The sequence below is a fragment of the Chinchilla lanigera genome, unplaced genomic scaffold, assembly GCF_000276665.1.
Source record: "Chinchilla lanigera isolate Chin_1 unplaced genomic scaffold, ChiLan1.0 scaffold00029, whole genome shotgun sequence".
Lineage (NCBI taxonomy): Eukaryota > Metazoa > Chordata > Mammalia > Rodentia > Chinchillidae > Chinchilla > Chinchilla lanigera.
In genome coordinates, this window is record NW_004955430.1 from 22070322 (window position 1) to 22095350 (window position 25029).

Genomic DNA, 25029 nt, shown 5'->3' on the forward strand with positions numbered 1-25029 from the left:
GACAGAGTTTTAAAACCCAAATGACATACATGTGCTCATTCAAATTTATAATGAAAACATCATATCTCAAAATATAAATATGTAAAATGTGAAAAAATGAATACGTAGAGAAACACAATCAGTAAAGGAGATAAAAGGAAATTGTTCAAACCATCAACAGTTAATACTGTATAAAGTAAAGCAAATTTGAGGTAGGATTTTTCACCTTTCTGAATAATTCTTTCCAGCCCCCACTGGAAACATCCAATATGGCCATGGTTAGATTGAACCTTGTGTGTTCAGTCCTTATTGGTGGTCTTGTAAAGAGATATAAACTTCCTAAAAAGTAATAACACATACCCATAGTCAGCCTTTGACACTTAGCAGTTACATTTAGAGCACTTCATCTTCTAGAAAGGAACAGGAAAAAAGTGGGTGTCAGCATGAGGCTGACATCTGTATTGTTTACAGTGGCAAAATAGTGGAAATGCCTGAACACCCACAAACACAGAAATGAATCCATAAACCACCACACACACGCACACACACTATTATATAGGCTAAGACACGTGGGGCTGGTCTTTTCTGTAGTGTATGGAGCGCAATGAGATGAAGAAAGAATGAAGTAGTTTGAGGGGGAAATAATGTTATTGGAAAATAACACCATTTGTTTGCTGTGTCAAATCCTCAGCACGCTTATCAACTGAAGGGAGCATCATATTAGAGGAAAAAATAATGAAGCTTTGAAAAAGCGAGGGAAAGAAGAAACCAGGCGAGGGTTGGGGAGAGGCGAACACGGAGACAGTGGTGGGACTGCAGGTGGGATCAACTCCTGAGCTTAAAAGAATCCCAAGGGCAGAGACAAAGGATCCGACTTCCTCTGAAGCAAAGATGAAGAGAAACGAGACTGTGTTTGAAGTAAAAAGAAGGAACAGTTTGACCCTTTGAGAATACCTTCCTCAGGAGACCTTCGGTGTCCCAAGAATCGGATATCTCTGACGGCTCTGATGCTGTAATTCTGTAACATTCAAACAGCATCTGTTCAGTCTGTACAGAGCTAGTTATTTTCCAGCTCTGAAAGCAGAAGTGAGCAGAAGAACCACTAGGGGGCAGGTTTGGTACTGGCAAAGGAGCTTCAAAGGTAGGGAAAAGTTGTTTTTTTTTTTTTTTTTTTCTAATTCGGCATAGGCGCCATTCTTTATTTTGCAACAATAAATACTGCATCCAGTCCAGAGCAATTTCCTTAATGGTTGTGTTGCGGGTATGAATTTTGCTCCATAAACTCAGGTGTGCAAGAAATGTCACAGTATTTTATTTCTTTTAAATAAAATTAAGCCCAACCTCAAGCTACAGTCCTACAAGGCCACGATGAAAGTCAATCTCAGTCATAATTATGGCTCCCACAGCCCCAGGGGTCCTGCAGAGGTTTGGGGGTCTTAGCTAATACTAATGTTTATGACCTTGGACCATCCTTGTTACCAGTGAAATATGATACTGAAATCATACTGAAGCAGTATGATTTCTTGGTATACTGTGGCTATGCTATATCCTTCCTGGTCAGAATATGGGCAGAAGTTCCAATGCCTATAACTAATACAGCGCGCACACACACACACACACACACACACACACACACACAGCAGGCCCAGACACCCCCATGGGATAACCAAAGCAGGGCAACTGAAGGTGATTCCCACTGTGCAATTCTTGCCTTCTGCACTCCTCTGTTATTATGTATGTCTCCTCCCTGCCCTGCACCTGCCACTCTGCTTCCTCTGCCATACCAGCACAGGTCAATTTAAGCTTTCAAAAAATCTAAGAAGGAGAAACCTTCAGGGCACATACATTTTATGAGAGGCTTGGACACTAGAGGCCAATCTCATTCTTGGGATGGAGAAAAAACACAAGAAAAAAATACATCTGTGCGTCTTAACTGTGCTGCCATTTTTACCACTAGGTTACCATCCTTAAAACACCCTCTCTTCAGGTATGCAGGAGACAGGGAGTTTCTCTTTTTGTAGAAGACACAGAGCTCAGGCTTCCCTTGGCTATGAAGGTGGGCTGGTGGTGGCCAGTGGACCAGGTGACATGGAAAAACAAACACAAAGAAGAGACACCCTCATCTTGAGGGGCTTCTGGGACACATGCACAGAGACAGATGATTGAGGAAAGATAAATACAGGCAAGAGGTGCAAACTAACAGCCTGAAAGCCAAATTCCACTTGCAGACTTATAAATTTTAAAATCATTTTGCCAGCATGTAAAACATTAAAAACAAAGGACAGTTGACCCAAACACCTAGGGTGTTGCTCCTCCTAAAGAATAAGAAGATCTGATAACCCAGACCTGCATTCCCACTTGGAAGGTGAGGGGATGCTCCCTTTAGCTGGGGTCAGTGCTGCGTAGTTTATCATAGTCCCTACCACGCCCTAATGCACTATTCCCAGCCTACCATCCCCATTTATGCTACTTGTCTAACTTATATAGGAATTTGGGTTGCCATTCTTGAATGAGTGAAATGAATAATAACCACGGAGAGCGGTAAGCATTCCACAAACATTTAATTAAAGTCCTGCTTCCTCAGTACTGACCTTCATATATTTAGAAATTCAGGGTTATTTTAGTTGGACCTTAAAACACAAATAGAGAGTAAAGAAACCAGAAGATTTAAGTAGTAAATATGGTTCATATGCAAATGACAGCTAATAGCACTCCGGCATAGAGCAGATTGTACACAAAACTCATGCAAGTGTCCAGAAGAGCAGACCCAAGATACAGAAAGACATTTGCGAAGTGCAGCATTAGCTGTGTCCCTTGACCTCATTTTCCATCATAGCTGCTGAGGGTGTCCAGTGGATTGTCCAGTTCCTGGTGAACAAATGTCAACTGCTCTGCTAGGGTACAAGAGGTCACCTACATAGAAGTCCCTCTTTAAGAGCCAGCCTCATCCTGACCAGAGGCCCATGAACTCAGCCTCAGCTTATAAACATATTAGTCTCATTATGTTCAAGTTCTGTTTTCAACAGAAGAGCCAAGTTTAGAACTTCTTCCTTGATAAATTAGAATAGCTCTACATAAATAAAAGAGAGAAGGCTTGTTAAACTCAGGAAAAAAAAATAAAGAAAATTTTAAAATATTTTAATGAGGATACCTGTACTTGCTTGACTTTCATAGGGAGTTCAAGTTACCTATGAAAATCCCACATTTAAACTTTAAACAGTATTATAAACAAGGAAATCAATTAATTAATAATAACAAAAACTCAAAAAGTGCATTCTGGGACATGGGAGAAGATGGCTGAGGAAAATCTAGCAGCGCGTCACAGCCTCTCCAGCACCTGGAATCACAACAGCTGGAAAACAAGTAAGTGAAGAGCAAGGGAATCAAAAAAGAGTTGACAGGAAAACTAGAAACCACAAAGAAACTGGGGAAACTGAACATGCACACACAGAAAAAAAAAGCAGTCCGGAATGCTAACCCTGGCTCCTGTGCAGGAGGCCTTGTCTCTGCAAACACAAAGTAAGCTGGGAAAGGATCAGGAGCCTCAGGAGGAGCAGTGGACCAGCCCAGCAGCTCTAGCTCCAAGAAAACCCATGGTTATTATTAACTGCAAATACAGTGTGGGACTACACTGGGAAAGTAACTCATTCCACATGGCAGGGTAGAGTTGGAGAACACATCCATTGCAACACTTGCCATATGTGAGAGAGACAAATCAGGAGTCATTTTGGAAGGGGCTAACTGTTTAAGACCCAGTTACTCTGGGAATCAGAAATCACAGAACAACTACACTTCATGGCATGACCCTACCACAGTGACTGGTTGGGAGATGACAAGAGACAATCACAGCGAGGGGAGGGCTAGTCACAGGCCCCCTGAGAAGTTTAAGCAGCACTGAGCTTAGGCTCGGAAGGACTCTGTGTGGTGAAAAGCCAGGCCCATTGCACATAGTTTTGGAGGCAGCTGGGTATGAAAATGCTGGCACTAAGTCCAGTGGACTGCTTACCTTGGCCCTACCTTCGCTGCCTCCTTCCAGCACTGAGCTCAGTGGTATCTGCACTTACTCCAGTCTGCCAGAGTGATCAGGGCATGTGCCGCAGCTTGAACAGCTGCCACAGCCTGGAAGCGCAGACATCTGGAACAAGGGAGGGACACTTCCGAAGCCCACAGGCCACTGAAGCTAAGTGCAGATAGTTGTGACTTGGAGTGCACAAAGGGGCACTAACACTAGGAGCTGCTGGAGTGAATGCAGCCTTCCTTCAGACAACGAAATATTGATTGACCCTGCCCAGGACGAAAGATGAGGTAGGACTCAGCATTTACACACAAAAAAGTGGGAGTGAGAATAAAGTAAGATCAACCAGTGACTCACTATCCCTCCCCATATCAAGTGGATTCTAACATTGCAGGCTATGGAAAGAAACCACTCACTTAAACCCAACAAGGAATTCATCACACTCATTTCTTATTTTCTTTTTTTTCTTTTTGGTGGGGGGATAAGTCTCTCTTTTTATTTTTCCCTCTCTCTTACTGTTTTATTCTTTTTTTTAATTTTCCTTTGGTTTTTTTTTTTCATTTTTTCTGCTACTTTAACATAATTCTATTGGCTTTCTTTTATTTTTAATTGAATTTTGTATCTCATTTCTTTATCCTCCTTCTCAACCTTTCTTTTTTTAAAAATTTTACTTCTTTCATTTTCTTTTTCCCTCCTTCCTTTTAATAATTATTATCATTAAGCTTTATTAATTTTTAGATATTTAGGTGACTCTATACTATTACTGTTAAGTTCTATTGTTAATAGTGGTATACTTATTACATTCAGTAGACATTTACTATATATTAATATTTGGTTTATCTTCGTGTTTGTATTGTTATTACAGATCTCTTTTCTGTTGTTAATGTTAGTACAGAGGAAGTTTTATTGGTTTTTATGCTATGTTAATGTCCAGTTTGTCTTCGACTTTATTGTTATTATTGATATGTTTGCTACTACCAGTAGTGGCATACTTGTTGCTATTAATTGGTTTTTATTGTATGCCAATTTCTGATTCATCTTTTTGTCATCAATATTACTGTGTTTTGTTTTCTCTTGTCTATGTCATGTAGGATATCAAGCTCACAAAAGAAGGCTGCACACTAACAAGACCCTCAAATATTACACTGAGTAGATGGAAGAGGGCCACAAACAATAAAACATGACCAAACACAATGACACATCACAGGGAGAGAGATTCTAACTAAAGAGATTTCCATAGGAGTGACACAGTGTTTCTACCCTACCTGATCTTCAACCCACAGCTCAAAAGCAATTGAAATATGAGAAGGCAAGGCAAAAAGATAAGGATAACTCTCCAAACCCTTCATGCCCCAAAAGATGGTCTTGTGAGTGCTGAAGAGGAGCAAAATACAGGCAAAGAACTCAGAAACAAAATGGTCAAAATGTTTGAAGAGATCAAAGAAGAAACATATATGCAAATTCATAAAATATTTGATGGTTTAAAGGTTATTTTATTAATCAGATAAAAGATTTTACTAATAAAGTGTTTGATGAGTTTAAAAAAGAAACAACAAATCAAGTTAAACAAATCAATACAAAACGGGAATGAGCAGTTTAGTGAAGAAATAGAAGTTATAAAAAGAAAGTGAATGGATAATATGAGTGAAAAATTCAAAAGAAAGTACGAATAGCAGATTTGACCAATATGAGGAGAATATTGGAAATTAAAGACAAGGTGGAGTTACATGTTAAATAAGCTCATAATATCAATGATACCCTGAAAATAACAAGACAATATACAAGTTGGAGATGACTCAAAACATCAGAATTTTAGGCATGAAGTAAAAATTAGAAGACTAAAAAAGGTTTGCATATATAATTCTAAGAAACAATAGCAGAAAAATTTCCAAATCTAGGGAAACAATCTAATATGTATGTATGTGAGGCATACAGAACCCCAAATAGCAACACCCAGAAAAGAACCTCTACATAACACATCAAAATCCAAATCTAAATTCAATAAGTGAAAGAATACTAAAAGCTATTAAACAAAAAATAGCAAATTATTTAGAAAGGCAGTCTTATAAGAATTTTAGCAAATTTCTCAGAACAATCTTTAAAGACCAGGAGAGCTTGAAGCATAGTTTTTCAAGCCCTAAAAGAAAACAACTGCCTACTCAAACCTCCAAATCTTACAAAATTAGCCCTTCAAAATTGACAAAGAAGTAGACTTTCCATTATAAAAAAAAACCCACATGACCATGAAACCAGTATTGCAGAAAAAACTCACACGAATCCAAGACATAGATAGGAAGGCCAGACCAAAGAGATCAAAGAAAATTATGCATCTAAGTACAAGAGTAGTCAAACAAAAAGAAAAGATCAGCACTAGAAAAATAACTCAATGAAAGGATTCAGTAAACACCTTACAATGATAACTCTCAATGGTCTTAACTCCCCAGTCAAAAGACACAGGCTGGCAGACTGGACGAAAAAAGCAATTGTAATCATATATTGCTTACAAGAAACACATCTCACCCAAAAGAAAGGTCATAGGCTAAGGATGAAAGGATGAAAAACAATATTCTATGCAACTGGAGTCCAAAAATAACCAGGAACACCTATTTTATCTCCAGACACAACAGACTTCAAGTCTGTTGTAACAGAGATGTCCATTACATGTTGGAAAAGAGAGTAACTCAATGGCAAGGGAAAATAATTGTAAATATCTATGCACCAATGTTCCCAACTTAATGAAACAAAGCTATTAAAGATGAATGGACAGACAGCAATATAATTATAGCAGGGGACTTAATATCCTTTCACAATTAAGGAGGTTAATGTTACAAAAAATTAGCAAAGAAATATGAGAGTTTAACCACATCATTGAACAAATGGATTTAACAGAATTCTACAGTGTTTCATCCCCCAAAATAAAAAACATTTTTCTCAGATGCACATGGAAATTTTTAAAAATATATCATACCTTAAGCCATAAAGAATGCTTAAATAAATACACAATTGAAATAATCCCTTGCATACTATCAGATTATAGGGGAACAAAGTTAGAAACCAACAGCAAAATATTGATTCATTTTGCTAGCTCATTTTTGACTGGGTCTTTCATTTGGGAGGGGCCTAGTATTTTTGTATCATTATATGTTCTAGATATGGGTCCTCTCTCTGAGGAACTGCTGCCAAATTTTCTTCCCATTCTGTACTTTTGTCTTTTCACTCTGTTAGTTGTTTCTTTTGCCATGCAGAAATTTTGTAATTTGTCCATCAACAGATGAATGGATAAAGAAAATGTGGTATTTGCATGCAATGCAGTATTACTCTACTATAAAGAAAGATAAACTTGTCACTTATAGAAAATAGATGAACCTAGAGAGTGTAATACTAAGTGAGATAAATCAGACACACAAGTTTAAATATAATATAGTTCCTCCTATACGAGAAACCCAAAGTACAAATGAAGAGCAAATCAAAGATACATAATAGGAAGTAGGGTGGCAGAACTTTCTCCAAAGGGAAAGGGATTTAAGTGATGAAGGCTGGAAGGGAAGGCAAGGGTGGGGGAAGGAATGAAAAGAAGTAACTGGGATGTGTTTTGTACATGTACCAACTCCACATATGGAACATTATGCCACGCAAACATGCACCCCCCCAAAAAGGAAGCAAATCAAAGATGGGCAGAGGGAAGGAGGGAGGGAAAATAAAGAGAATGATAAAAAGAATTAAGATATGTTATACACATACACCAGCTTCCCACAAGGAATGTAAACATTGTATACTAAACACGTATACTAGCAAACTAAAATTGTTAAAAAGATATCAACAGCAAAAGAAACCATGGAAATTATACAAACACTTGGAGAGTAAATAATATATTAATGAATAACCAGTGTATAATAGAAAAAAATCAGAAAAGAAAATTCTAGAAGTTCCTACAATCAAATGATAATGAATCACATCATGATACTATGAGACACAATGTGAGGGGTTCAAGAGGGATACTTACAGCTGGACCATACACAATAAAGGAACCAAATGAATGCAAATAAGCAACCTAATGATGTGTCTCAGGTGCTAGAAAAACAGGAGCAATCCAAATAAAAACTGATAGAAAGAAAGAAATTACGAAGATTAGAGTGGACATTAACAAAATTGAGACTGAAAATCATCAATGGAAAGAGTTGGGTCTTTGAAATAAACAAGATTGATAAACCCTTAGCCAAACTCACTAAACAAGGAAAAAGAATAACCCATATCAATCTACTTAGCAATGAGACAGGTGAAATCACAAAAACACTACTGAAACCCAAAGTACTGTGCTATAAGAAACTACTTCAAAAACTATTATCCAATGAATTGCAGAACCTAGAAGAAATGGAGAAATTTCTGCATAAATTTGAATTCTCAAAACTAAATCAAAATGATAGAGGTACCAACTTTCCATGACATAGTTTCATTACACATCACAAATACATATTAATAAAAAGTTTTTTAAAACTCCAAAAGCTGAAAATATGTGTTTTATGAATTCATTATGAACAGTCCCATTGTACAAGCTGTACATAATATCTCTACTAGACAGAATAAATAAAAGAATAGCATTTTATCTCAGTGTGAAGAAGAAGCACACAGCTCCTACAAAACATGAAATTTATTGGTAAGCCATTTTTGAAATTCTCATCCCAGAAACTACTGGAACAATGGGAGCCTCTCAGCTCACATTCAGAAATATCTTATTTAAAAGAAATTTCCATACCAGATTCTCCTTAAATATAAACTTTAACACAAGTATAGCTTGCCAATGAGTTATATCCATGAAAAACAAGATTTTTAAAGAATATAGTAAAATTTTATACCACAAAATTTAAAAAGGATCTCAGTTTTGAGGTTATTTTTAAAAACCTGCCACACCTTTACAGAAATACATGTTTTCAGTCCACAATCCAATAATGAGTGATTCGATATACTTTTAACATGGATGATGATGGAAAGAAAATCAGAATTTTCAAACATATGCAGAAACTGTCAAAGTCATTGTAATGCTTATGTATACCTCCATACATGCACATGCGTGCATGCATACACCAAAGCATTAAGAAGACATTATATTGTACACAAAACCACTGCAAGAGAGAAGTGAGTCTACATAACTAAGTGAAAGAGAAGAATCAAGGAAGAAAAGGACATGACAGGGAAGCCCTGCTACAACACCAAGTGCTCCTCGAGACATCGCTAAGGTTTCCCCAGAGGCTCATCACCCTGCCCAGAAGATGCGGTCTCACCCGCAAGCACTGTTAATCAGAAACCTTCCAGGAACAATATTAAACTTTCTCTAGAGATAACTGGAATTGCACAGCAAGTCATATCACCAAATAACCAATAAAACAACAAAACCCATCAAGAAGGTTCTAAAAGATTTATTTTTCCTGCACTATTGAGGAAAAATAAACCTATTATAAATGACTAACGTTAATCACAAATTTGCAGGTCAGCAAAATACCGATATAAATAAACAAATAAGTGAAAATGACCATGTGAGAGTAGAAAAGGATAGCTTGTTAATCAGTTTTAAAGTTGTAAATTTTGTCAGGGCAAATCAGGATTATTTATGAAATGTTGACAAAAGAGGAAATCTGCATTAGAACAGTGGGCAATAATGAGACAAACAAACTACTCATGGAATGTTCAGTGACATTCTCTGAGGCTTCTATTATCAGATTATCTTGGCATTTTTTCTTCAATTTCCTTGTTCTCATTATCTGATCACTGCAAAGCAGCTTCAGAAGAAATGAGCACACAAAAAATTAACTTAGGCAGTAGCTTTAGAAAGCAAAGTACAGCTCTACCTCAATGTGGGAAGCTTTCAAGGAGCCCCAGGAAGCCAGTTGAAGATTGCACTAGGAAAAGTCAGAGCAATGCCTTTGAACTTCAAACCAGTGCAGAGTATGTGTTTCAGAAGGAGAAACAGTTGAGATAGCCACAGAGATAGACACAGGGACAGGGACAGGGTCAGGGATAGAAACACAGACAAAGACAGGGACAGGGACAGGGACAGTGACAGGGATAAAGACAGGGTCAGCGACAGAGACAAAAATGACAAATTATATAGTATGTCTGGGAACATGTCATGAGAGAAAATAGTTTGCAAATTGATCAGGTACTGTATAATCATGATCTCCAAAGAAGACAATCTTCTATGGTACTAGAAAAAAAGGTTAGCCAGACGTGGTGGCGCACACCTGTAATCCCAGCACTCCTGACTGAGGCAGGAAGACTGCAGTGAGTTTGAGGCCATTTTGGGCTACATAGTGAGTTCAAGGCCAACCTCAAATATATAGAGAGACCCTCTCTCAAACAACAACAACAATAACAAAAAATGGTTAGAGCATCTCTTAATAATTAAAAATGTACCTGGGCACTGTGGTACATGCCTGTAATCCTCGCATTTGGGAGGCTGAGGCAGGAGGATCACTGGGAATTCAAGGCCAGCCAGAACTATGTAGTGAGTAAGAACCTGTCTCAAAGACCAAAACACAACAAAACACTAACAATGTAAAATTTACATTTAAAAACATAGTTTCTGCGTCTTTAAAATGCACATGCTCTATTGATAAAGCAATAATTATAGATAGTTTAAAAATAGTAGACAAATATGAAGGTGAATGCTCATGTCTTTTTAATTGTTAGGTATTCACTGTGAAAACCTAGCTAACCTTTGTCTACACAAGCACTCAAGAAAGTCTGTGGCTTCATTGGGTCAGTAATTCTGTACTTCAGCTAATTGTTTTATTTTATTTTCCCAAAATTTATTACTATTTTCACAGAAGCCATGTAATTAATTATAGAAAATTAAGAAATTGCTAAGAAATGTGAAAGGAAAGAAACATCATTTATAATTTTTTCTCCAGAACTATTTTGGTGCTGATTATTCTTAATCTAAGTATATATTCATTATTTTATATGTATGTAGGTGTGTATGTATATATAAACATAATTTTTCAAAATTACTATTAACTGTAATGGCTGACTTATAACCTGGTTTTTTTTCAATTTATGATATATCATGAATATATTATTTTAGAATGGAATTTAAATTGCCTGAACACAAATTTGCATCAAAATTATATAGTATAATTTAACCATCCCATATAGTCAAGTACTTGCTTCTAAAATATTTGATTCTTTAAATAATACCTATAAACTTCTGAATAGCTTTTCACCCTTGGTGATTTAAAAATGATTCAAAAGGTTACTTTTTAAAAGTGAAATGTGGGGAAACCACACAAAATTAAACTATTTGATATGTAGTATAAACTTGCTGTTCAGAAAAATAGTACAATTTGTATGTCCATAAATAGTTTAGCAGAATCTGCTGACACTCTCATCAGCATGAGTCAGCAACATCAAAGTTACAGTTATTTGCCAACTTGATTAGCAAAAAGTACCCATAATTTCATTCTTAACTTGTAGGGAAACTGATGAAAATCCTCTAGCAACTTACACAGCACTGTGGTCTCAATACTAGAAATCACAATAGATTTAGTCAGAAAAGTACGTTCACATTGACCATGGAGGGCTTTGGATGCTATGCACAGGACCTTTGATTTTACTCCACAGGCCAGTGGTTCTCAGGGATGGTACTATCCTCCCAGGGAGTGTCTTGGAAACCTGGACAGATGTTTTCAGTTTCATAGTGTTTGCCAGTGCTACTGATATTCAGTGGGTGGGGACCAGAGATGCCAGCTGCCCTGTAATGTGCAGTTCATTACTGAGCCAGGGAGAATTATCTAATGGCCTGTCTAACTTTCAAACAGTCTATGGGGAAGATATAAGGTGCAAACTTTGATTATAATCATTCAAGCCCAGCACTTCACTCTGTTTTACATGAAATGCCAAGTACCATGCACCCATTCTAATAAAGAATTTCTACGAACACGGCAAACAAGGGAAAAATGTTTTCTTTGGCACTTTATCAAGAATTATGCATCATTTTCAAAATCAAATCACTAATGCTACACCATTCTTGTTTGCATGCCCGACATGATCTATTTACAAGAGTCTGTATTTGTATATGTTTTACATTCATGGTGTTACCAGGAGTATGTGCAAGAATCTTATCATTTCTACATGCCTTCTGCTATTGTCATGGCCAAGCATTGATACACTCAAACATATTTTTATTATAAACTAATTTCTTTTTCATGTTACATAAAAGGTATTATTTGGCTTTACAAAATTATGTGCATAGGAAAGTCATATTTTCTATGGTTTCATTTCAGAAGAGTAAAAGGAACATTAAGAGTATTTACTATAACTAGTGGTCACTGGATTTGACAGACTGAAAACTGCTGCTGCAAAGAATGGGAAGCAATTCTGAGTCTTTCAGTAGGAAAGTGATGCTGGAGCAGATCCAGATGTAGGGATGTGCAGGGAGTAAGGAGAGTAAAACAGAAAAGGGAAAGGCAAGAGGCAAAAGGACCAGAGAAGAGACAAATAAAGTCTAGGCGGGAAAGTAACGAAGACACAAGATGCCAAAATGCCTGCAAGAATCAGAGAGAAGAAAATTTATGGGGTCATTCTAAAAAGAGAAGTCATTGGAACTCAGTGATTAAATATTGTGTCACAGAGTAACTGTCAGTGTTATCGGACCACAGAGGGACTGCATTCTCAAAAACAGTCACACATACACACGTCCTTGCAAACACACACACACATTTACACACTCTGCCACGCCAATTCTTTACCAAATAAACCCTTTTCCCTTCTGCTGCCAAAGAGAAGACTTATCTCACCACAGACGCTGACATCTGACAGCTCAGCCTGACACGAGTCTGAAGCAGAGGGTGAAGCGTTATTCGGCTTATTTATTTGTCTGTGATTCTCCACGCAAGATAAATCCCAAAATAAATTTCAAGTGTGCGTTAAGTACACTCCTGGTTATAAATCACATACTTGCATTCTCATAGTACAGTAAGTACAAAGCCACATAAATTAACAGTGTATATATATGCCTTGCTTCCCCTTTGCCAAACACACACACACACACACACACACACACACACACACACACACACACAAGAAAATAGGAAGAAACAAAGAGCTGAGGATCAGCAATAATTTGCATGAAACATACATTTTTACTTATCAGAAACAGTCATAACAATTAAAATTGTGTGATATTAGACCATTTCTAAAGGGCACAAAAATATTTCCAAAATAAAACGATGGACTATCCTATGGGTAGTAAGCACAGGAGAATAAATGTGGACAGATATTTATGATAAAAGATAATGCTCCAATCCGTGGTTAATTTCCACTTAAGATGAAAGCTATATAATATTACACATTCTCTCATTTCAGTTCCTATATCCATTCTCATTTTTAAATTTTCTATGAATGGGAAGTGAAGGAAGAGTCAAAAATATCTCTAAATATAATGAAGCTACCTAATTACCCTGATCCCTGTCTGTAAAACAGTGCTGAGTCAGGAAAAAACAAAATCGCATTCTTTGTTGCTTTTTTAACAACCCCAAAATGATTTCTAGCTTAGTGAGAAAGACAGCAACCTCACCTTCCTCAGCTTGAAGTGGTCTCTCTTCCCGCCCCACCAAGAAATGTCACCCTCATCCCATCAAAGTGGAGAGGGTTCCTGGAAATCACCCCATTGAAAGCTCAGGCTACCTAGTTCCTGCCTTTTCTTCATCAGTCACTCACCATCTGCAATGTATTCTTAAGCATTGTCCTATTTGCATTGTGAGAAAAAAATGCAAGCTGAATCCCAAGGATTATGTTAACTGCCTGAAACGGGTGGTGAAGGGCTTGTCTAGGTCAGGGCCCAGATGAAACCACCCATCTCTCCCCATTTTTGCTATTTGATCTTGGGCTTGATAAGAGGTATTATATTTGCATAATAGTCATTTAAGATACAGAAAATTACCTGAAGGTGAAAGCACGCCGCCAGGTGAAGCTACAGGTAGCCACCGCTGAAGGGCAATGCCATGCTTTCCTCCTCCTAATTAGGTTGCGGCAAAAATCTCAAGCTCTTTGCCTGGGAAGCTGAGTCCTCAGGAGCCTCCCTCAGCTTACAGCTCTCACCCCCCTCTCATCCCGCTGCCGTTCCTTCGTGTCCCTGTAGTCTCTGATTCACATCTTCCCCCCTTGAGCCTTGGGTCATCCTGCTGTGATTTCTCTTGCAGTCTATGTCTTCACAACTGTTACCTGTCTGACCTGTATTTATTATTGAAGACTCAGGTCTGGCGTCACACACCGAAGTAAATGTTCTTCCTCTGCAGTCTCGCTGAAGACAGGGTCTAGCTGCACTTACCTCTGATCATCTCTTTACTCACTGTCTCCAGGGCATAATACGGCGAGAACTCAGTAAATGCTTGTTGCTTTCCTTACTTTTTTACAAAGAGCAGGGGCATGAAGTCCACTGTGCTTATTTCGGGAGTGCTAAGCAATTGCTTACTTTTAATGGCAGCAACCCATCCGGAATGTTCATGCTGCAGGTTATGGGCACATAATCCCCATGGGGGATTCCCTAAATTCACTCTCAGTATACATATTCATACCGCGGGTACAACAGGAAAGGTAGCGCTGATTAACACATTTTGTTCGGTGATCAGTTGAAACCCATTCCTGGCATCTTTTTCCTTTCCCTCTGTATGTAAGATACAGGCCTTTGTTTGTGAAGAGGACAGAATGCTGCACGCTTAGAAAGGATATCAGATGTAAATGTTCCAAGTGAGTTCAGAGGGATGCTCTAGCATAGCTGAAAGCAGTAGCTCTTCATTACACAAATTTAATGCGTCCTATTATAAGATCACATTTCCTGCAGTTCACTGGGAATCAGAACTTCTAATAAATGGCATAATTATCTTGCAAACAGCACAACTGCCTTGAATTTGTGGGTAGGTATTAAGTGTGCTATTTTGTTAGATATAAACAGTGCTTACAATATTTGGCATATCATTATTTTCTAATATGGTAGTAGTCACCTCTCTAGGTCTTTAGGAGGTGCTCACAAGAATTATTTATAGGGTCAATAGACAAAAGGGTATTGGGTTTATCCATCAAAACTAAAAATGCAATTTACTCATTACTTACCAAATTAAGTTTTTCCCAAAACTCTGGTCCTTCTTCCATCTCTCTGAGGCTTGGTGGAATGTACCAAAAGCAAATATTGGCATATTCAGGCTACAAAATAAGAGAATGGAAAGTTGTGTTATCCTAAGATTTATCTTGAATGCTATTAAACAAATACTTCCTAAACTCTTAACTAGTCTTTTAAAGACATCATGGGATAACAAATCAAAATTGTATAGATTAGACATCCATTCTGCCTAACTTCTTATCACAGCCTTCTGGAAATGTTTTCTTCTCCACTGTTTGCACCTGGAAGAGTCTCTTCCCTCTAGATAAGGGATGAGTCTAGATCAGGACACAGCAAAAGCCTGAAGCTGACTCAAGCCAGTGCTGACCATCAGTTAATGTCAGATATATATACATTCAGTGATACGCTGGTTGCTCCCTCTTCAACTTGATCCTTCAGATAGTTCTTCCAATAATTCTTTTGTTTAGGCAGCCAAAATTGGGCTCTCTTACCAGGTACACTTGACATGTACAAAAGCCCCACTTAGGAATCCTCTGCAGTCCCTGTGGGTACCCCGCAGCTAATGCCAAGCTGTGGTCCCTTCCCGTGGATAGCCTTCACAGCACTCCAATGGGTGGATTTTAGGGAGTCTTAACAATGTGGCCACTCAGTGAATTTCTTTGCCATGCTGAGAGCCATGTCACACTCTCTTCACAGAGGTTTGCATCTCAGTCCTAGGAGGGGGCATCCTCTTTTTTGGGGCCACTATCTCAGTTGCCAGCATTCCTATATACGGTATGTTTAGAGTAATCTTTCTTCCCTGTAGGGCACTGCCTCAGGACTCTAATTGTCTATGTACAAATTGATAATAAAATTATAATTTCTTAAATTTAAGCATTCATATAGTTTTTGATCACACCTCATATCTCTCTCACTTCAAATTATGAGGCAGCTTTTTTCCCTTCTGAATGGACCCTGATTAACACATCATCGAATTTTATATTCATTTTCATTTACATGATAATATTACAAAACTCACAACAGCTGTATCTGTTATGATAGAATGTATTTCACAAATTAGGACCTAGACTTTTTATTTCCTTTAATGAGTTTGTTTAGATATTTTTGGCAGTGACATATCTGTGATTCCCTTTGCCCAAACGGTCTTTAGAAAGCTGTGGCTTTTGTACTTATGACTTCTGAAATTTTGTGAAGCTCTTCTGACACTTTACTTCATTCGAGGGAGTTTGATGCTCCATTTGGCAGAATACCTTCATTTTAGTCATTTCCAAAATTATTAAAAGTTGAAAAAATGTTTTTGAATGCTCACAAAGAAAATAGTTGAGTTTTTCCTGTCTGTTTTGCTCTGTAGCTTGTACTTTATATACTGACTTGCTTTAAGAGACTTCAAAGCACTAATACATCTTTTAGGAAAAACCGTCCACATGACATTTAATTTTAATTCCCTTCACATATGAAAGTACTACCTCCTGAGTGTCTTAGGATCATACTTAGTGTGTGTTCTTGAAGATCATAAAACTGAGAAGGCACCACAAGGAATACAAGTGTGAAGTGAAGGATACAAAATATGTGTAGCAAAAAATACTTTGTCATAATCTTATTTTACCTTTAAAGAAAAAGTGGATACATTTTATCTTGATCTTAGAATGGAAAGAAAATATATTCCAAGGTGATTAGATAATTCAGGAAGAATTATTGAATAAATGAGATCACTTGGGGAATAAATAGGTGGTCACAAAGACATAAAAGTTCAATTCTGTAAAACTGGGTCATATTTTAAAAAGTCATTTTCTTTGCTTATGATGTTACTAGATTGGAATAATGGCTATAAAAAATAAAGTTAGCACTTTGCATTTCAATAAGTATAAATGCAGACTCTAGCATATAGTTTCAAATAATCAATTATGCAAATATAGAATGAAGGAAAAGCTGGCATTGCAGATTTTAATCAGCTTTGAGCTCCTAGGTGTTAGTATAAGATTGGACTATTGGAAAATTCCAAAGGAAATAACAGGTAGCACAAAAAGCCCAGAGTTTAGAATCACAAGGATGTGAGTTTGAGTTCCAAGTTCTCCAAGGCTTTACCTGGAGAAGTGTCAAATTTTCTAGGTTTCAGCTTCCTAAAGTATAATATGGAGGTGGAATAAGACTGTCTTCCTCACAGGGTGCGTAGATGAATAAAGTATAATTTATTCCAGTATACAGTACCGTACGTGGCATATAGCAGGCACTGTATTATGTTAGTGATTATTACTTGGGGCTGTTAGTAGTTAAAACAGTTGTCACTTTCAAGTGGATGAACAACCTCATTGAAATCTATACTGGTTGAGGTACAGCACTATGTTAATTTCTTTATATCATATTTGAAGGGGAACAATAAAATTTGTGGTGCATTCAAAGAGGCCAACCAAACTGTTCAATGTAATATGGATATTGGATCAAGCATTGGAAGAGCAAATGACTTACACTATATACTTACTTGCAGAAACTAGTAAGGGAGCTAGGTAATGCAGTTAAGCTGCAATGGAATAAGTATTACAAAAGGAGAAATTTCTCATAAGCAAAGAAATATTTTTGGCAAAGGAATAGTGCACATGTAGAAGCCTGTGAATTCATGGGAGTGGCAAGTAGCTGGAGTAGAGGACAGGGGTTAGGGATGAGAGGGGAGGCTGGAAATGGAAGTGGAGTCATTTCAGGAAGGCTTCTTCACACGTCATATTGGGGAGTTTGGTCTTGGTCTAAGAGGCATTGTGGTGTCACTGCAGAGTTTTACCCTAGGAAACAGACTTCATTTTGGCAAATCCACCCAAGCAGCAGTGTGGAAGATGGCCTGGAGAGACCTAACATTGCGAGTGGGAGGCAAGGTAGGACATGGTGTCAAGCTAAGGAAAGACAGTGCTCTGAACCAAGACAGCATGTAAAGGAAAAGAAAAGGGAGATAGTGAAAAATGATGTCAAGAGTTTTGCTTGGTAGGATCATAGGTCTAGTAACCGAAAGAAGAAGGTAGCATTTACTCCAGAAAAATGGCTGCACTTCATCTTTAGAATGCTTGTGGAGCATAGGTGAAAATTTCAGGATGTAACCTTCCATGAAGAAAGAATTTAGGAGGCAAATCAGGGATGGAGACAGATAGTGAAACTAGGCATAGCAAAGCTCAAGATATGGATAAAACATTTCAGGCAGACTCTGTGGGGAGTGTAAAGGACCAAAGACAAGAGGGGAGGTGAATATTTAAATGGGTTTCCAGACAAAGAAAATTCATATAGAGACTGAGAAGAAAAATTCAAATGAAAAGGAGAGAAAAAGGGAAAGAAGGTCAAAACAATCAAGACGTATGAGGAAACCCTTCATGGCGCGACTCCACCTCCACTTCCAGCTCTACCTCTCTTCTGGAAGTCCTGCCCTCTATTCTTTCCAACTCTTTGCCATCCAACCCAGAGAAAAGAAAACAGAAAGCTGAATAATTAAGACCTTTCCAAAACATCAAAATGAAATATGTGAATGATAGTATAGCAATGAATACTCCTCTAGGAAAACATCTATTCGATCTGAGATCCAACAGAGAGAAAAATAGAGTTATGATTTCCAGGAGACCATGAATAATGCAGAATTTACTGGAAATGATAACTTTCAATCATCTTCAACAAGATATGCATTCTTTTCACTGTTTTGAGGAAAAGATATCCAAGTACTGGGTGCTCTTTTTGTTATGCTCATCTGCTATGTTTAGTGTTCCTCTTCCATTCTCACTGCTACCTGCTTAACAAGTCCTCATTTCTGTGCACGTCTCCCCCTCCTTCATTACCTTAACACTTACCACTTGTAAAATGTAAGGTCTGATTGTACTTTACTTTTTTAAACAGAATAAAGAGAAAAGCAAATGGATCACATACAAAAATCCTTATAGCAAAGACTCGGGGTGTAGCTCAGTGCTATGCATGAGCAAGTCTCTGGAGTTGATTCTTAGCACCAAAAACACAAGGCAAAATAACAACAACTGAGAAAACCCTTTTATCAGAAGTTTTGGAATTTAATCTAGCCATCTTTACTGCCTAACAATCAGCTGGCTTCTACAGAAACAATATCCAGGGCCACAAGGCTGCTTAAGGATTAAAATTCACCTTCACCTTCATGATGAGGATAACGAATGTAATTTCCTAAACATGATTGGAAGGGATCCTTCCTCACTTTTCTAAGGCTTTAGGAAGAATCTATAAAAACATTTAAGCATGCACCTTCCATTTCATTATTTGCTATCAAAAGACCGTACATTTCCAAGATATAGAGTACTTTCCATACACACTATGGGTCCCTTTGCCAGAGATAACGTAGCCACTCAAATTTGAGAATATAAGCAGGTAACTTGAACTCAGAAAATTTAAAAGTGAGTCAAACTCACTTTAAGCAAATCATAACTTCTTTCTTGCCTCCAGGCTTTAATACACAGCTCTAAAAACTGCAGACATGCGCTTACAGTTATAATCCTATTGTCATGGCTAAAGAAATTGCCAATAATTTTGTATAGCCTCTAATATCCATTGCATAGTCAACATTCTCCAACTGTTCCCAAAACTACTTTTACAGTGAATTTGTAAAGAGTAGGATCTCAATAGTTTAAATGCAATTTGGTTGTGAGGATACTTTAGCCTTTTTGAACTGAAGCTGTTATCACCACTCCCTCCTTTACATTCTCGTCACAGACCTACTGAAGAAATTCAGTCACCTGTCTAATAGAATATCCCACACTCTAAATTTGTCTTTTTGCTTCTTTGCAGTGTTATTAAAAGTCATTTAAATATCAGCATTGTGAGTTCCTTTCTCTCTAGTTTCCAGGAACTTTGGAACTGGAGGGTCTTCTCATCTGATGCTTTCTCTGTAAACAGGGGCAGAAGCTGTGCTCTGGATTCCCTGAGCTGCATTTCTCAAGCTGGCTGAGGACCCTCCCTGTACCTCACCTGGGCTACTGCAACAGTCTCCCAGTCCATCTCATTTATTCTCTTCCTGTCTTCCCTTTGTCACCACCCCCACTCTATTTCTCTCTTCTCATGACATCCAACAAAATCTTTTGAAATCGGAGTCTCCAATGACTGCACTTAAAATAAAACCCCAGGGTATTAGCTTTAGCTACTTGACATATCTCATCTGGTCTCTTCCCATCTCGCCAACCCTATCATCTATGGTACCCCTCAAGCATAGGAAACTCTTTCCAACCTTAAGCCTTTGTGATTGTTTATTGATTCTGTCTAGAATGGCTTTCCTTCAAACATCTGAATGGCTTGATGTTAATCATCTCTCAAGTCTCAAATAAAAAATAAGCTTACAAGCCCCTATACTTACTATCCAAACTGGACACACCAACCTGTCTGCACTCCATTTCAGAATCTTATTCTATTTAATTCTATCATAGAACTTACCTGGTTGATAAAAGGTTTTTTTGTTTTTTGTTTTTTTTTTTTACTGTGTACTACATTATCTCTCGTGAGCCTATTTGTTTTCTTAAGACGTCTCACTACCCATTTCTTTTGTATAGTTTGCTTGCATACTACTGTCTCGCACTTGCCATTTGTAAGCACCTGACAGAAGGAATCTTTCTTATCTTGTACCTCCAGTGCCTGGCACACAGCAATTGTTGAGTATATCTTACTAAATAGAGGGTTACTGAAAACTAGCTAGGTTCCTAAATTTCCATCTTTAGGTGGTCTTGTATTTATTTAAAAACTGCTATAAATTATATAGTATGACAAGATCTAAGACAGTCTCACACTATTTCTTAAAAATTTGAAATAAGTAATATCCTGCAGTTCCTAATGATATTTTAGAAAAAATTGTCTTTGCAACCATCTTATTTCTTATACATAGCAAATGATCTAATAAGACCAACAACAAAATGGTTTATTTCCCCATTGCTTCAAAGCTAATATGCCCTCATTATTTTCTAATAAGAGAAAAATGTACACTTTATTGTACATATCCTTAATTGATTCTTCATATGCAGGCATCACTATAGCACAGTTGAATTTTTGTAGTACAATCACTTTGCAATTTATATAACAAGATAGAGGTCATAATTTATTCAGCATTATCCCTAGTAATTATTATTGAGCATTTTAATTTTCAATACATAAAGGCAAGTGAATTCCCTGTGAATCCAACAAAGGAAAGATTCTTACTAATAGAGTAAATTAGCATAATGGACTGCATGAATTAAGCTAAGTCATTAGCTTAATGCAACAGAAAAACCAATGAAATATAACAGATTAGAAAATTATCACTTTCCTCACTGTTGACTGATAAAATCAGGAGCATAATTCCACAATCACTTACTTCCATTAATAACTTGAATCCTTCTCTTTTCTTGATCTCGTCTACTAGGTACCTACAATTGAAAGTCACAGTTATATTCATAATCTACAAATAAGGGAGACCACAGCTAGGACTGACAACAAAACTGTTACTTCTAATGAAAGACAAGGCTCAGACATAAGAGGATACAGGTAAGGGCAAAGTTAAGTATTTAAAGGATACTCCTGCACCAACTGCAGTTCTCTGGGTCTCAAAAAGAAAGAAAGAAAGAAAGAAAGAAAACAACAAAAAATACATCTTCTTAATGAGATGATCACTGTCTCATATGTTAACATCAGCTTTTAACCCCAATGTGAAAAACCAAGTAAAGAAGACTGGATATACATCTCTGAATACATGGGTTTCATATCCATATTCTGGATGAGGATTTGGCACAGATACTTGCTGACTTGAAGGAAAGAGTTTCTGGTGTATAGTCCTTGCTCACAAGATCAACATCACCTCCTCCAAGATAATTATTATCATGTTAAAAGTGGGCTACGCATTGGCAGGATATCTATGGTGTCACCTTGAATATAAAGACAATGGTCACACCAGCAGCAGTGGGGTACAGATATGGGAGATATGACACATGATTAGGAAAAGACTAAAATAACATTGAGAACAAAGAGGAAAACAACATCAGCTCTTCTCCCATTGGGCTGCTTGTTGTTTATACAAAAGAGAAGTCTGAAATAGTAGACATCGAAAAATAGTGATCTGACTTTAACCCTAAAAATGTTCACAACACCTGACCCAATATTTCAAATTCAGAGTCAAACATAAGGAAGTATTCAGAAGTGCTGAAAGTGTGTTTTCCAGAGATTTACTGGGATCTTATATGTTGTAGCCAAAACAGAAGCAAAGAAACAAGGAGACATTACTCCCAAAAGTAAGGACTGCTTTAAAAAACTGTGGAGCAGTCATGGAATTGTGGTGCCATGACGGTCTCACTAAATTATACATCGATTCAACTAATACTTAGGACTACTCAGTCCTTCTCTTAGGCCTCTATTCCCTTATATGTAAAACTGAACTAAGACCATCTGATTTTCCAGCCTGAAAAAGTTTTTGTATAAAATTCAATGAACTCATATACAAAAATATTATAAACTCTAAAAACTGAGAAAATAGAGGATTATTATCATCATCACATTGTTAAAGGCCATTCTAGAATATGGATGTGGCATACATTAGTTCACAACATATAGTTGTTTTTCCCTAAATGTATCTACATAGATTTTCACAGAAGGTTAAATTTTGGTGCTTGTATATGGATATCATTTTTGAAATATACAAACTCATAATTTTTGTCATTACTTAACAACTAACATGGATTTTTCATTTTGAGCAATAATATTGTGACCACCCACCAACACACAGAGACATACACACACTCAAAATACATTTGATGTTCCACATACATACTCCTTTCCTTGAATATTTCTTTTAGGAGATATGTAGCTAGGAATTTTTTCCAACCTTTAGCACACTTACTTATAAAAAAAAGCAATTCCAGTAGTTAATAAGCTTCAGAAAAATGTTTGAGATCATTGGTAGTCAAGAAGTGTAAATGAAAACAATAATACTAAACCATGTTCCCTACATGATACTGGAAACAAATATTGAAGTGTTTCAACACCCAGTATTGGTGAAAAATCTTTTAAAAATCATGATATACTACTCATATATTCTGATCAAGCAAATCACCTTTGTGCTGGTCTACTAGGGAAAAAAATAATATCAATAATAGACAAAAAGATACATATTTTATACCAAAGTATAAATATACATATGTATAGATGTTATATCTAAAGCTCTGGGGGCTGGGGATTTAGCTCAGTGGCAAAAAGCGCCTGCCTCGCAAGCGCAAGGTCGTGAGTTCGGTTCCCGGTACCAGAGAAAAACCAAAAAAAAAATATATATATATATCTAAAGCTCTGCGTGTATATGTGTGTGTTTTCTACACAAAAATCCAGAAACAAGATTAATATCCAAAACCGGAGAATAGCAAATTAAAATGTTCTATAGTAACCCAATACATGGTACAACTATTAAAATGAGTAGATAGTGTCTACTTCAATTAAACCACAGGGACACTTATGATGTATCAGTGATAAAACAGAAGTGCTGAGACAAGTGGATAATTTGATTCCCATTTTGAAAGAAATTGTTAAAAAGAAAGGAGAAGTGGTCTCTATCTGTTTGTAGACACGAGCACAGAGAAAACTATGAAAGGCTACATCACAAATAGTTAAGATTTGTTTACCAGAAGAAGAAAGGAAGTGGGTGCAATGGGGATTAGAATTCATCCACTCTTTTTTTATGCATCTTTGCAGAGTTTTACAGAAATAGTTACTACTGTAATTTTTAAAAAGGAACTTGAATGAAAAATATGAAGCACAAAATAAAACAGGTCTACCCAATCTCTACCTATACAAGAAAAATGCTGTGAACTATCGTCTTCTTGGGCACTAAGGTCCAGGCAATCAAAAGTGACATAGTGACTTCACCCTGAGGAGGTGGACCCTAACCCTTAACATCTCAGGCCTCTGAAACCTTGGAAATGACTCTAATTATGCGATGCTAATTGTGCATGCAGCTAATCATCACTGTGACACTAAGCATATTCCCCAGTCTCTCTGAGCCTGCCTTAGTTTCCTCATCCTTGTAGTGGAGATAAGAATCCAAATTGGTAAAATCCTCCCCAACAGGTTACGACCATGTGAAACTTAGATGCTATATCTGGTTTCAGTTTAAAATACTGCTGTCAAACTGGCTAACACTGTTCTAACGGTAAAGACATCTCCAAACGGGTCTGAATTATTTTAATGAAAATTGCTGTTGGCTATCCATGTAGACGTGGGCCTTGTGTGGAAATCAGTGTTCCCACCGCAATCACTGTTACAGCTTGTGAAGCCCAGGGCCACACTCCAGTAGTGCTGAAGGTAGAGGCAATTTTGGGAAAGAGGAAATGCTGCTCTTACAAGGACAACAAAGTCTAACTCCAGAATTTCCAAGCTGTGACTCGTGGTACACCATATTATTAAGTTTTACACATAAAAACATTTCACTAGCAAGTAAGTTTTGAGCATGACTGGGCATACCAATTTGACTGTTTTTTGTCTACAGTTCCCAGTAAAATTGGCTTACTACACAGGCCATTAATGGAGCTGATTGGATGACTCAAAAATATCACCAGGAGGGGCTGGGGATTTAGCTCAGCGGCAAAAGCGCCTGCCTGGCAAGCGCAAGGTCATGAGTTCGGTTCCTGGTACCGGAGAAAAACCAAAATAAAAAAAAAAAAATAAAATAAAATAAAAAAAAATATCACCAGGAATCAAGTATTTTCTGTCATTTCAAGGCCATGCAGAGTTGAACGAGGTCTCCTCCTGTGTTCGTAGGAATAACTACCACAAGTGCATGTGTCACATCCTGGGGACCTAAAGAGTGTCCCCAGAAGGAACAGAAGGGACAAGGGCAAAAGCATTTTCTCTTTATCATGTGCCCCTCTCTATTCCGTTAAACAGAATTGCTCCAGACGTCTTCACATAATTCCACTGTATCTTACTGATCGAGCCA

At 37.4% G+C, this 25029-nt stretch overlaps 1 protein-coding gene across 2 annotated transcripts in view; it reads right to left on the reverse strand.

Moving 5' to 3' along the window:
* The window catches only part of Gadl1 (glutamate decarboxylase-like 1), a 158327-nt gene that overhangs the window by 40841 nt on the left and 92457 nt on the right, over positions 1 to 25029 (reverse strand). For both annotated transcript variants that reach the window (XM_005387520.2, XM_005387521.2), the window contains 2 exons: positions 21430 to 21481; positions 15098 to 15187 (listed from right to left, as the gene is read on the reverse strand). In XM_005387520.2, the coding sequence (XP_005387577.1) occupies positions 15098 to 15187; positions 21430 to 21481 (142 nt within the window). The remainder of the gene's footprint in view (positions 1 to 15097; positions 15188 to 21429; positions 21482 to 25029) is intronic.